General features: G+C 39.7%; 1 protein-coding gene and 1 long non-coding RNA gene across 4 annotated transcripts in view; one reads left to right on the plus strand and one right to left on the minus strand.

Moving 5' to 3' along the window:
* Positions 1–3,276: 3,276 nt before the first annotated feature.
* On the minus strand, positions 3,277–8,395 carry LOC132237975 (uncharacterized). Its single transcript, XR_009453706.1, has 4 exons — positions 7,029–8,395; positions 5,435–5,613; positions 4,412–4,536; positions 3,277–3,727 (listed from the first exon to the last, which is right to left on the minus strand). It is a non-coding gene; the product is annotated as an uncharacterized LOC132237975 (long non-coding RNA).
* Positions 8,396–8,600: 205 nt separating this feature from the next.
* The window catches only part of TTC21B (tetratricopeptide repeat domain 21B), a 70,543-nt gene continuing 64,267 nt past the window's right edge, over positions 8,601–14,876 (plus strand). For all 3 annotated transcript variants that reach the window (XM_059704229.1, XM_059704230.1, XM_059704231.1), the window contains exons 1-3: positions 8,601–8,716; positions 12,171–12,300; positions 12,385–12,495. In XM_059704229.1, coding sequence (XP_059560212.1) covers positions 8,696–8,716; positions 12,171–12,300; positions 12,385–12,495 — 262 coding nt within the window. In that variant the 5' untranslated portion in view covers positions 8,601–8,695. The remainder of the gene's footprint in view (positions 8,717–12,170; positions 12,301–12,384; positions 12,496–14,876) is intronic.

Consider the following 14,876-nt stretch of genomic DNA (forward strand, 5'->3'; position numbering starts at 1 on the left):
AGTTGCTATGTGTGAGCTGAATATTTTGTTTTAACCCCCAGAGCCACACTTTTCCAAGTTTCTCCACGCTGCTCTGTATGAGGGTAATTGTATGCATTGCATCAGTCTCATCAATCAGTCTCTTTCTCTACAGCTCACAACTGCTTTGGCCAATGGGAAGCAGCATCAGGAAAGCACCGATGGGAGAAGAGTGAATTGGGTATTTATCCCCAGTACCTTTGTTGAGCTGCTCTGGGTTGGCAGTGGCTGCATTTGACAATCTCAGTTATGAAGCCAGAAGGGAGAATATGACCTTGACAAGAAAAGGAACAGTAATGTGCAGTGTTTCTCTCATCCTTCAACAACCTTGTCTTTTCACATGGTAGCCCTAAAACAACATGAAAATAATACTGATGTATCAATGGCTGAAAAGACTTTCCTATTTCCAATCAATATAAATAAGAATTATAACAGAATTCTTGCCAATTTTTTTATACTCCACATCCATACCAGTACTCAACAAATACAAAGAGAACTGGTGAACATAATTCTAAAGATCAACATATTCATTTTTGTATTAATTTGCATAATATTTTGGTACCAAAAAGTAACTAATGCTCATGTAATGAAGTGATGTTAGTGTAAGACATAGTAAACAGCTTGAAGGGGTTCTCACTGGTCGAAATGGGCAATTTGACATAAAAATAAATAATGATAGTAATAGATTATAACCCATTGAATGAAATAACAATCCACCAGTATATACTGATATAAATGGAGAAAAGGACAAATCTAACCCTTACAGTTAAATGTTAACTGTCAAGTATAGTAGAAATAATGGAGTTAGAAAGTCACCAGTTGGCCATCTTCATAATGACAATTGATTCAGGCAAAAGTAATCAATGAATACTAAAACTCATGGGTGAGTTCAATGAGGAAAAGGAAATTTACATAGTCTCAATGGTATCTCTTCTGTATTAATTATAAAAATAATGAAGTTTACAGTGGAAAAATCTAGCAAACACTATCTTCAAAAATAACATCACCAATTATGGAACCAACTATACTGAAAAAGACATGCAATGTTTTGATATCCAGTCAAAATTGCACAAACAGAATTTAAGCATAAATGAAATCAAGCCCTGACTGGTTTGGCTCATTGGATAGAGCATCGGCCTGTGGACTGAAGGATCCCAGGTTCGATTCCGGTCAAGGGCATGTACCTTGGTTGCAGGCACATCCCCAGTAGGGGGTGTGCAGGGGCAGCTGATTGATGTTTCTCGCTTATCGATGTTTCTAACTCTCTATCCCTCTCCCTTCCTCTCTGTAAAAAATGAATAAAATATATTTTTTTAAAAATAAAAAAATAAATAAATGAAATCATATTGAGGGCATTCTATAAAATAGTGACTGAAATCTTCAAAAATATTAATGTCATAAAAAGCAAAAAAAAAAAAAAGGCTAAGGAGCTGCTTGTCCCTAATGAGCTATAAAAACTAAGCATAATGTTTGATTCTAGATTCGATACCAGACTAGAAAAATAATAGTGATTATGGATATTACTGGGGAAACTAAGTTTAAAGATAGACTGTTGCCCTAACCGGTTTGGCTCAGTGGATAGAACGTCGGCCTGTGGACCCTTCAGCCTTGCAGAATATCTTACTAGGGTGCTGTTTTCTAAATGCCCACAAGAGGGTACTGTTCTCAAAATACCCATAAGAGAGCACTATAACAAAAATAAAGAATTTAAAAAATAAATAAATAAAAAATAAATTTATAAAAAAGACTAAAATTATTTTCGTTATAAAGCTCTTTTAGAAATTATGGTTACAATGATTTGTAGTGGGTTGTTTATTTAATATTTTATTTGGCCAAATTAACTATTTGTGTTCTACTAGTACATGGAATCTAGAAACCACTGGGTTATACAACCACTCATCCTCTTAAGTTTGAGATTTGTATGTGTGTACCAGATAGTTCAGACATTAGAACTGTATAAGCTATATTAAAGACAGAAAATATGTCCTGTAATTGCCTATCATATCAATGTGCACAGAAAGTTCATGTTATTATGTAAGAAAATAAATGTTTCTAAATCACTATGAATTTATTAAAAGGTTCATAATCAAAAATTTACTTCAATCAAGTGCAGCTGATAATACATTTCTTCCTGGCACATGGAAATAGTCTATGAGGTTGTCAATCAATATTTATTCAACCAGTGTGGCAGCAAAGGCACTGGCAGAAGAAAATATTCCAGGCAGCCAAGTATTGCTGGGGAAGTTGCATCACCAAGAAATTCTTAACATCACAAGTGGATAATCTGCAATGTCAATTTAATGTTGCTCAAGTTCCTTATCATGCCTTCAGAACACTCATATTTTTAGATAACTGGCTTTTACTTCACCAAGAAACATGAGGACATTGTCAAGAACTTCTTCAACTTCCTTCCTCTTCCAATGAAAAATGTCTTCCTTTCCTTTCTATTCCCTTCCCTTCCTTGCCCCTCTCTTTGCTGTCTTTTCTTTCACTCTCTTCTTCTCCCTCCCTTCCCTTTCCTTCATTTCTTCCCAGAGATCATTTTCCCCCATTCATTTCTACATACTCTGATACTTTGTTCCATGGTTTATTCTCCTCTCTTGTATCTATTATCTCTCTGACTCTTGATTGATCCTTTTTGTCTGGATTTGCATTTTCAAAACTGTTTTTATTTTATTCTTGCAAAATAACTGCTCAAGTCTGATGCATTTTGACCTACAGTCCCATTATCTCATTCCTTTTAAAAATTACCTTCTAAAAGCAGGGTTCTATACTTATCAGCTTCTATCTCAGTTAAAATTCAATGAAATATAGGCCCCAATGTTATTTATGTGAAAATTTGGCTGTGAATAATCTTATTAACATAGCACTTTGAGTTTTCAAAATGCAATTCTGGCTATTATCCTTTCAATAACATGGACTAGAAAATACAAAAGGTGGATATATGAACAAAGGTTGTTACCCATATGAAGCAAAGCTGTACATACTCTGCTACTGGTTATCATGAATTACGTCTCCCCTGTTTAATGCTTACTTAAAAAGGCAAGATGTTCATAGAGCTTCAATCCTACCTGCAGCATTTCATTTTCTTTTTTGTTTGTTTTCCAGGAATGTAACAACCTTTTTTTTTCCTTTCTTTTTTTAATTAAATCTTTATTGTTCAGATTATTACATTTGTTCCTCTTTTTCCCCCCCATAACTCCCCTCTTCCCACAACCTTTTTTTAATGAAGGTATGGGGACCAGAAATTTCTTAAAATAAATTTATAGGTAATTATATTTTGTGTAAATTCTTCATGAAAAAATATATTGTGATAGAAAATTTAATTTGCTCACTAAACTATTAATGACTTCACTACCCTGTGTTAAACTTGCCACAATATGTATATATTTCATGGGAAATGGGCAAGCATTAATACACAGGTTTTTCTTCTTTTTTTCAAGCTGTGTGAAAGAACTTGTGACGGACAGATTCAAATATCAAACAGATGCTGAATTTTATTCTTCCAAAGCACCTTCTTTCTCTCTTTAATGCTCTCAAATCCGCCTCTTATTTCCACCAGTCTACAATTAGCCTAATCCAATTATCTTTACTCAGTTGTCATCATATTTCATGGATTTTCAGAATTCGATGTTAATGATCATCACCACCTCCTTCATTAAATTGTATCTTCTGCCTGGCTGGTATGTCTCAGTGATTGAGCGTCAACCTATGAACCAGGAGGTCAGAGTTCAATTCCCAGTTGGGGCACATGCCCAGGTTGCATGCTTGATCCCCAGTGTGGGGCATGCAGGAGGCAGCTGATCAATGATTCTCTACCATCATTGATGTTTCTCTCTCCCCCCGCCCATTCCTCTCTGAAATCAACAAAATATACATATATGTTTAAAAATCGTATTTTTCTTTGCTGTCAATAAAGCTAAATAAACTGTTCTAGGCCTCCTCTTGTATTTTAGGTTCTTTGCCTTTACTGTTTATTAACTTTTCATCTCCTTTTAGTTTTTTACTGCAGCATTTGCCTTTTTGCCAAGCCTGTGCTGCAGTTCCAAAGATTGGTCATTTACACTTGAATACTCAGCTATCACCACCAATTAAATATGTGTAAAACTGATCTGACGATATCCTATTCCTCTCAACCACCAATAGCACTAAACTGCTTTCCCAACATCTGTTACTATTAGGATTATTCTTGTAGCTCAGCAAAAGAAGTAAGTATAAATTTACTCTATGGGAGAATACAGGGATAGTTATAACAGGGTAAATTCTGATCTAGGTTAGAAGAATCAGAGGAGTAGGGCAGCCCAAAAACATCAGAAATTTTCTAGAATAGAGATCAAAAGCATAGACTCTGAAGCCAGATTATCTGGGTTCAAATATCAGTTAAACTACTTACTAGCAACCTTGGACAATTTCTTAATCCCTCTTTGCCCCAAATTTTCATCAGAAATGGTAGTAATAATTCTTGAGAGCGTGGAATGAGTTCATACAAGTGAAGGTGCTGGTTAGAGCAGATTTTGACTTTTAGGAAAAGGAAATAGAAAGCAGGGACATAATTTAAGAAGCTACGGGGGAAACAGAAAGCAATGATGAGACATAAGCCTTGACCACCCTCCTCATCTCTGTTTCTACCTCCTGAAACAAACCCACCCTTCAGGATCTGGTGACAGCTTCCTTGTTTCTTCTTACTGGAAGAGAATTTTATCTCCTATGAACTCTATGGAGTTTTGATGTACATACCCAACCCCAGACACTTTTGAGAATGAAGGAGAGGACTGTTAATAATTACACTAAAGCAGCAGGCGTAAGTGCAGACCCTTCTAGGCTAACCAGGACCTCACATATGCCATTTGTATGGCCTGTAAACTGCCTCGGTGCAGTGGTTAGAATGCGGGCTTCTTCCTCTCATCGCCCTTCTCCTCCACTTCTGCCATGAGAACACACACACCGGATAATGTCTGATAATCAGACACTGGCCTTAAGTACTTTGTATCCTTTACAGTATTTTGTGCACAGGAGGTGCTCAGTAGACAATTTGTAAATGAGCAAATTAGTTAATTAATTTTTAGCACTGCTTTAAATTGCTCTTAACTTATTTACCTTTCTAAGACCTTTTCCTCTCGTATACTATATTAGAGAGCTGTCATTATAGGTAAAATATATAAAGTAGTAACATCACAAAAGTTACCAATGAAACTCAGCTTTGGTATACTATAGTAGTAGTGGGTATACATATAATAAACAAAACATGTATGACATCCATAAGAGCACATACACTTCCTCTCTATTATATAAGAAATAAACATAGTGTAAGTGTAGATATAGGTATGCATAGATATATACATAAATATTTCCAAGGTATAAGAGTCCATACATTGATACTTACCTTTTTAGAACTTAAGGGTTATACAATACTCACCTCATTCTTTGTTATGGTGGAACTATTGAACTTATCATTTTAAATTTATTTCGTTAAAAGGAATTAGGGCTTCTGGACCTTGTTTTCTTTTCAGCATTGCTTGGCCTGGTTCTTATCTGCATTATTAATGTTCATTTTTCATCGAGGATGGTGAAGAAATGTCTTGTTCAGCAGTATCTCTGGAAGTCATTGAAAACACAAATTTCTAAAGTTCAAGCAGATTGTACCTTTGTTCAACCGCAGTGGTAAGTGCAGCCTTTTTGCCTTACCTTAGGGAAAATATCTATCAAGTTATACTGACTGATAACCTGAAACAGGTGCAATGCTCAGGCAAAATATAGTAACCAGAAGATTGTGAACTTACAAATATGTAAAAAAGCTAAATAATAGGATTTATGGAGAATGGTCAGAGTACCTAGAAATATTTCTCTCAGAGAAAAGGAGAGTGAGGAAGGACTTCATTCAAATAAGCAGAGGTCGTTCTATTTGTCATATATAACGTTCACTGAAATAAAACTCATTTGACAGTTAATAGCATTAAATATAGTATGAAACTAGCCAGGTATGTCTTAGGACTTTATGATATTCTGCTTTCCCAACCAAAACCTAGCTATTTCCATGGCATTCTCTTGGCCTTCCTTTAAACATCCAAATCAATCAAACCATGACCTCAGTATGGTGGGCCCCAAGTCTCTGGACCTATTATATAATCCAGGGGTGCGCAAACTTTTTGTGAGTGCGTGCCAAAACCAGCAAAATCTCTGACTCAAAATTCTTCTGCGTGCCAACCCTAATTTTTTGAGAACATGTTATGCCTACTTGATATCTCTTAAGGTGTACGTATGTGAAGAACCTTGAAGAAATAATAAAATTCATTCGAGCGACAAAAACACAGTATATGATGATGAAAAATACATTTATTTTTAATGTATACATGTACACTGATAGTCCGACAAAAAACTTTATGACTCCGTTTGATATTATCAGTGGGACTTTTGCTGCTGCATCACTGATGACAGAGATTTTACATCAGGTTTATATTTCGTGACCTTCAGAGATATGCACGAGCTACTACTTTCATCCTTCAGGCTACTCCTATTACGAGATTTAACAAAATTCATCACTGAGAACAAAGATTCACAAGCGTATGTGGATGAAACCAAAACACTGGTCGGATCTAGGAAGGCAGGGAGAGTTAAGGCAAAGGCATAGAAATTGCTCTTCCCCTCTCTCTTCAATCCATGTCTATGGTCTTTAAGATAACTTGTTATGTAAAATTATTTATTTATCTAAGATGCAGCTACACTGAATTTATCTGAAAAATAAAAAAGTGGATATTAAGAAAAAAATTGTAAATGGAAGATTATAAGAGAGGGTTTCGCGTGCCAGCAAAACTTACTGGCATGCCATGTTTGGCACACATGCCAGGGGTTGCCCACCCCTGATATAACCTCTTTCAATAATCTTAGAACAATTAAAAAAAAAAAAACTCCTCTAATTTGAGAAACCTCCCAGGGCAATATCTAAAAATACAGTTCTAAGTATTACCTGAAATTAAATCAGAATCCCCATAAATACATACATATAAACATACTTTGGCTGGTGTTGTTCAGTGGTTGGAGTGTGGTCTGAGCACCAAAGGGTCTTGGGTTCAATTCCCAGTTAGGGGTGCATGCCTGTATGAAGATCAATGGAGAAAACATCCTTGGGTGAGGATTAACAAAAATAAATAAATAGATAAATAAATAAATAAATATCTCAGTGACTAGCTTGATTATTTTGTGCCTTTTACCATGCTCCTGAGACATTTTCTTCCAGATTAATTTTTCACTTGGAAGCAAAAGCATCCAGTTAAAGATTACATTCTTTGATAAGCACGTTGGTTTGCAGTATTCTCTTCTGCATACCAAGTGCAGATTAATCCACTGCTCTCAGTATCAGTCCAGCAGCTATTACCACAGACATTTAGCGTGCCTATAAATGTTGGAAACAGAAATAACTATCCGTATGAAAATAATATGTGCTTCCTTGGGCGGAATACTCTTTCAAAGGAGGCCAATGAGAGATAGTGCCTAGCCTTGAAGCCTGGGAGGGTAGCCACTCCCTTCCCTCAGGTTGTCCTTACCCAATCTACTGGCACCAAAGTTCATGGACTCCACAACAAATTTAAAACCAGTCTCATGCAACTATAAATCACACCAACTCAATTAGACAACACTAGAATCAAAATTTGGAATTCATGTAAATGACTAAAAAGATCACTGACACCTCAAGTCTTAACTGCTATTTAGAAAACATCTATAAGGAAAAATAGAACATCTCTTAGTCCATTATATTTTAATTTAATGTTCTGAAAAAGTGAAAAAAATCTATGAGCAGTTAACAGAGTTGCCTGATGGGTACAGACATAAAAGTCTGCCTAAAGATTAATTTTATTGTCAACTTGAAATCAATTGTATCATTTAAAAAAAACGAAACAAATTGTTCCTCTCATTATCAGGGCCGTAAAAAAATAACTCCATATTCATTCTTACAACAATCATGGGATTGCAGCAATGCCTGTGAAGATGAGCCCAAGAGCGCATCCCCTTTGTTACAAGTTTGTGATTTTCCCGCGCCACCTTGTGGCCAGAGTACAGCCACCGTGACACTTACAGGGTTTCCCCGCTAAGCTGCTCGGGCCTTTCGGTAGCCGCATCGCTGGAACCGGCCTCGGCACGAACTTGCCGAAAATGGGGTCCTTCCCTATGACCACAGATGAGACACCGACTTGCCCGTTTCCCTTCTTCCTCCCCTATTTCCTTTTCTTTCTTTTTTTAAAACATTTTTTGTTGATTTTTAGAGGTCAGTTGGTTGGGCGTCCTCCCTACTTTCTTGCTCCCTTAATTTCAGGTCCGCGGGCCCGCCACCCACTGTCCCCTCGGGCCGCCTCCGGTGGGGCCTCCTTGGTCTTCCCCCCGCAGCCGCGGCGCCCCCGCCTCCACGCGCATCGTCCCCGCCTCCACGCGCATCGTCCCCGCCTCCACGCGCATCGTCCCCGCGGGTGGCGGCCCCGGTCCCGCCTCCTCCCTGCAATCCCTGCAGCGCGGACCGCCCTCCCCACGGCAGCCAATGGCGGCGTGACCCCGCCTCGCCCCGCCCTCTAGCCCCGCCCCTCTAGCCCCGCCCCCGGGCCCGGGAGCGCGAGCCGGGTCTGGGCCTCGCGGCGGCGCGCGGACCCCTGCTCTCCCCGGAGGCCCGCGGCCCGGCCTCGGGAGCGCCATGGACGCGCAGGGGCTGAAGGTGAGCGGGCGGAGCCTGGACGTGGGGTGCATCTGGGGAGGATTGGGAGCCGGGGTGTGGGGAGAGCGCGGCCGTCTGCGCTGGGCGTTGGTACCTGCGGTGCCCGCGCCCAGCCTGGCGGGCGGCCCGGCGCTCGGTCGCCCGGTCCACCTCCCAAGCGCTGCTTTGGGAGCTCGAGGTCCCGGCGGCCTCCCCCGCGCGCCGCTCCCCGCATTGCCTGGCCCCCCTGTCTGCTGGGTGCGCGTTTACTTCGGTGCCCTGTTTGCTCGGAAGCCTTGGCCCCCACATGACACCTCCGGCGCCTACCGGTGAGATTTTAGTAACTTCCAGCCAACTATGCCCGCTCCCCGAAAGGAGCGCGGGAAGATGAGATGGAAACAGTTAGAGGCAGAGCTTGGAAAATGGAGGAGGCTCTATTCTAGGGGGATGGTCTTCTCTGTGTATCACCGATTCATCGGCTCAGCAGACGTTGACTGACAATCCACTGAAGAAATTATGTGAAGCCCTAACTGGTTTGGCTCAGTGGATAGAGCGTCGGCCTGCGGACTGAAGGGTCCCAGGTTCGATTCCGGTCAAGGGCATGTACCTGGGTTGCGGGCACATCCCCAGTAGGGGGTGTGCAGGAGGCAGCTGATCGATGTTTCTCGCTCATGGATGTTTCTAACTCTCTATCCCTCTCCCTCCCTCTCTGTAAAAAATCAACAAAATAAAATTTTTTAAAAAAAGAAGATAAAAGACAGTATTCAATTTGCTTAAAAAAATAAATTATGTGAAAACAAAGACATGAGACTTGAAAAGAAGTTGCTTTTAGGATGACGGTGCTCTCTGTACCTTTGTGCACCAAATCCTTCGTCCAGCGGATGGTGATGAAGGGCGCACACAGTGTGTCCACTAGGTGCTGGAGATGGTGATGAGCAGAATGGAGCAGTCCCTGCCTCCACACATTGTATGGCTAATGCTGGAGAAAACCTTAATTAAACTAATGCATTAGATATATTGAATGCCTCTTGTGTCTGGCACTATTCGCTATAAGCCCTGCAATAATAAAATTAGATAAAACCCTCTCAATCTCGGATTTTACATTTGACTAGGAGACGTTAGACCGTAAACAGGTAAATAAAATGGGTGCCGCATTGGATGGTGGTAGGTGGATGCAGGACGGTTGGGCAGTGGTAGGGGATGCTGTAGTGTCGATATTTTGCCTAAATTTTTACATTATTGTATCTTCCTGTGAAGCCTACTCCCAACCCCTTAAATTTTTGTCATCACTTGAAATGTATCCTTTGTACTACCACCCAAAAGGAATTGTTTAATAAAAACACTTTTCATGCTAAAAACTGTTATGTGTTCCTCATCACTTAGACTAGAGCAGTGGTCGGCAAACTGCAGCTGGCAAGCCACATGCGGCTCATGTCCCCTTGAGTGTGGCTCTTCCACAAAATACCACGTACGGGCGCGCATGTACAGTGCAATTGAAACTTCGTGGCCCATGCACAGAAGTCGGTATTTTGTGGAAGAGCCACACTCAAGGGGCCACAGAGCCGCATGTGGCTCGCTGGACTAGAGGATCAACTTAATATAAGACACTTCTTGACCCTACCTGCCTCTCCAATTTAGTCATCCAGTAACCCCTGTCTTACTTAAGGTTCTAGAACAGGGAATGGCAAACCATAGCTTTGTTCCAATAAATTCTTATTTACGAATCCAGAAATTTGAATTTCATATATGCTATGAGGTATTTTTCTTCTCTTTTCTTAACAATTTGAAAACGTACAAACCATTCTTACCTTGCCGGCCATAGAAAACAGGCATAGGCTAGATAGGGCCATGAGCCATAGTTTGCCAATCCTTTCTCTAAATTATGGAATGACTTTTAGTCCTCTGCATCCCACCCACCCCTCTGTTTCATTACTGTATAGCTGCAGTGCCTCTGCCTCGCTAACTCCTGCACCTTCCTCACAAATCATGAGAGGGGCATAGGACGAGTGTGTTTATGTGTGGAGGGGGAGTAGGAGTTTGCAAATCAAGAATCAGCTCTGAAGTCCTCTCCAAGAATCTTTCTCTTAATTTTACTTTTCCCTGCTACCCACACCCAATCCTCATTCTCCTATATCCTCAAAGCAACTTTTCTTGTATTTAGTACATCGTATTTCAGTTTTCTTAGATTCTAGTCTCATTTGAAAAGCGTAAGCATTTCTGGGCAGGAGCTGCCATGTCTTACTCATCTTCACGTTCACAGTACCTCGCCCAGTGCCTGACACTAACTAGTAGGTGGGTGGTCAGTAATTGTTGGACCGAACAACCTAACCTGAACCAAGGTAGTGGAAAGGGGAATGGAGGGTGGGGATTAGGCTACAGAAACAGAAGAACCTAATGACTGCTTACGTAGGGGACTGGGCAAAAGGGAAGGGGGGACTGGGCAAAAGGGAAGGGAGGATTCCATGACTCCACATCTGGCTTGGGCAGTGGGGCAAATGGAAGGATGAATCTGGAACTTACATGAGAGGTCTTAGCTGGACACATGGTGTTTTATTTCATCAGCATATAGGGGTAGGAGGAACTTTTTTTTTCCAAATAGGGTTTTTACAGTATGATACCTTAATTGATCTTCACAATGACCTGTAAACAACTAACAGCATTTTACAAGTGAGCAAACTCAGGAGCTATAAGATGGACCAGAAATTTGAAACCAGGTCTTTTTGTCTTTAAGCCATGTCCTCCCCCCACACCCCCCACCCCTTTATTTATTTTTAGAGAGAGAGAAGGGAGAAGGGATACAGAGAGAAAAACATTGATGAGAGTGAAACATCGTCAGTTGTCCGCCTCCTGCACGCCCTCTACTGGGGATGGAGCTCGCAGCTCGGGCATGTGTCCTGACCAGAAATGGAACCAGAGGCCTATTGGTTCCTGGGTGGATGCTCAAATGCTGAGCCACACAGGCCGGGGCAGCCAGGGCAGCCAAGTCCTTTTTACAATATCATGCCACTGCCTTTCCAGAGAGTTAGATTCTTAGTGATACTAACTGCTGGACAGAAGTCAAGTAAAATGATATTAAAAGTGTCCTTAGTGTTGGGAAACTAAGAGATCATTTCCCCTCTAGGAGGGGGCACTGGGGGAAAACTGCATTTTATTGAGATGTGCTGTGGGGGGCTTGGAGATGGAGTATGGATCAGACTTTCAAGAAATATAACCAAGGCGGAGACTAGAGAGCAGGAGGGAGGCAAAGTAAAAGTTCCAGAGAACATTCGCTTAACAATTTAGAAGAAAGGATTGAAATTACTAGAAAACACCAAGATATTTAAATAATTTTGTGTTCATTGTGTTCTGTATTTCTTAGTATTGAGTGCTATGCTTTAACAAGTTTTAGATTATTCAAGATTTTAGATTATTATCTGCTTCGATATCTCAGGACACCAGAATCTCCTTGTAACATTTACTTCTTATTTCCTTTTAGACTTTGATTAATTACTATTGTCAAGAGAGGTATTTCCATCACGTGTTGCTTGTTGCCAGTGAAGGAATTAAGAAGTATGGTAATGACCCCGTCTTCAGATTTTATCATGCCTATGGTACATTAATGGAAGGTATGTGCAAATTATTAACCGTGCTGCATTGAATTCTTGTTTTGCACTAAGAATAATTTTTCACATCATAATTTTGACTTTCAGGTAAAACTCAAGAAGCTCTTCGAGAATTTGAGACTCTTAAAAATAAACCAGATGTATCACTTTGTTCTCTGCTTGCACTGATATATGCCCATAAAATGAGTCCTAATCCAGGTATAGTAGGACAATTTTTCCTACTCAATTTATTTTGTTTTTTCTCAATTACCATAGCATTTAGTCTGATCATACTGTATTACATATTATCTATAGGTACTTTTTATATCATGTATGTTTTATCATCCCGACAAGATTGTAAGTTCATCAAGCAGAAGACATACGTATCTTACATTTCTTTCATATTCTTATATCCTTTGGAAGAATTTTCATTTGTACATAGGAGTTGTTTGAGTTAACATAAAGGTGAACATATATTAGCGGTTGTTAAGCAAACAAACAAAAAGAATAGCCCCAAGCAGGTATGTACATAAATTGCTCTGCAACAGCCAACTTTATAACCAGTTATGTTCAAATATATAGCTTTATACAGTGTATTTCTTCTGCTATATCTTAAGCTTCTTAAAGACTTTTATGTCCCCAAGAGGGCTAATCCTTGGAAGATATTCAGTAAATTTTTATTAAGTAATAGTTTGGACAATATTATAGAAAAACTTTATGCAAAACCAGCAATTCAAATTGTGTGAACTGTCTTTATATATTTATTTATTTAATATTATACATATAAGTTGTGATCCATAACATCTTATATGATCTAGTTGAAAAAAGAAAATGTAAAAACCACCAATATTAAGGGTAAGGGATTAATGGGGGGAGAAAGGGGACATAGGTAATACTTTCAACGATAAAGATTTTTTAAAAATACCAAGATTAAATTCTAATGTTGCTATTAAATAAAATGATAAATAAAACAAATTAATCCCGAATTAATAGAAAATAGTATGTACTATTAATCCATAGGAGTAGCCTGGGAAAGCTTCGTGAAAGATAGGAACTTAATCTGGATCTTTGAAAGACAGGCAGGATTTCAGGATAAAGCATATTTGTCAGACAGGAGAAATCCATGGGCAAACACATGGAATTGGTTCAGGATTCAACTCTTCTGTGGATCCCCTTTATGCCCCAGCAGGAGTTTTAAGCTGGAGCAGAGGTTTCATAGGAGAGCTGTAGTCAATAAGCCTTTAAAAAAAATAGTACAAAATATTTTCTTCCTAGAATCAAGTTTTCATTTAATTGATTATTCCCAACAGTATTGATTCTGTTGGGAAGTGTGATTTTCGGGACACTAAAAAGATGGAGGCAGAAATATTGCCGAGGGACACTTGAGTACTGACTCTACTTTTCACCATATGTGATGCTGAGTAGGCGTGAGCCCAGGAGGGGCCCAGAGGTTTGTCAGTAGTGCCTAGGAAAGGCCTGGATTGTTCCTGTCCATTCTTCCTGAGTTCTGACGTAAGTCCTGAACATAAAAGGGCTGTGATGCAATAAGAACTTGAGCTGCGATCGGGCAAGAGCTAACTTTGTGCAGGTGGTGTCCCAGCTAACTGATGCCTCGTTGGGGACCTGATGGGAATCTGGGCAGAAGACTACAGCTCCTGCTCCTGCCGGATGAGTTCTTTTCTGTCTCTGTATCATGGTTCTTTAACAAACGTTTCTGAAGGGAGGTGGGCGGCAGGCAGAAGGAGTCTTCTTGCCAAGCAAGCTGTAGCCCACCGAAAATGATTGTATTTCCGAAAGTCATGAAGTGGTACCTTGGTGATTCCACACTTCAATTTAAATTCTGTCATTGGACTAAAAGGAAGGGTCACTTATCTTTCCTTGGAAGCCATTTTCAGAAAGGTAGAGGCTGTTAGAATCACTGCCCTCAACTTGGACATTTCCTTCTTCCTTATTGTATAACTGCTCCTGCTCTGCTTTGATCCAGGATTTGGATCTAATTGACATTTGTGTCCTAAGCACATACTCACATATGATAGGTTTGATAGTAATGATTAGAGTTGTTAGAAGTAGACTATCTATTTAAGGGAGCAGTCAGGCAGTTATTAACCTATGTAAGGAACAACCATTATACTACCTTTCACTGGCCTGTGACAGTAGCCGCCCATGTTGATATATTTTAGAAATGGATTCGAGAATTGGATAATTTAAATACAAGTCCTGGTTTGCCTCTAATAATTACATCATTTTAGAATCATTGCTAATTTTTCAAGTCTTATTTTAAAAGTTGCATTTATAGCCTTTATATCTTGGGGATGACGTAAACTTTAGAACTGTACATTACCCTGATCATTAACCACAAGCGGCTATTCAGCACTTGGGCTTAGTTTGAGGAACCAAATTTTTAATTGAGTTCTAATTACTTTTAAGTTTTAAACTTGATTCAGCTATTAGAAGTTATGTTTAGAACAGTGATGGCGAACCTTTTGAGCTCGGCGTGTCAGCATTTTGAAAAACCCTAACTTAACTCTGGTGCTGTGTCACATATAGAAATTTTTTGATATTTGCAACCATAGTAAAACAAAGACATATTTTTTATATTT

The sequence above is a fragment of the Myotis daubentonii genome, chromosome 7 (assembly GCF_963259705.1).
Source record: "Myotis daubentonii chromosome 7, mMyoDau2.1, whole genome shotgun sequence".
In the NCBI taxonomy this organism is placed as follows: domain Eukaryota; kingdom Metazoa; phylum Chordata; class Mammalia; order Chiroptera; family Vespertilionidae; genus Myotis; species Myotis daubentonii.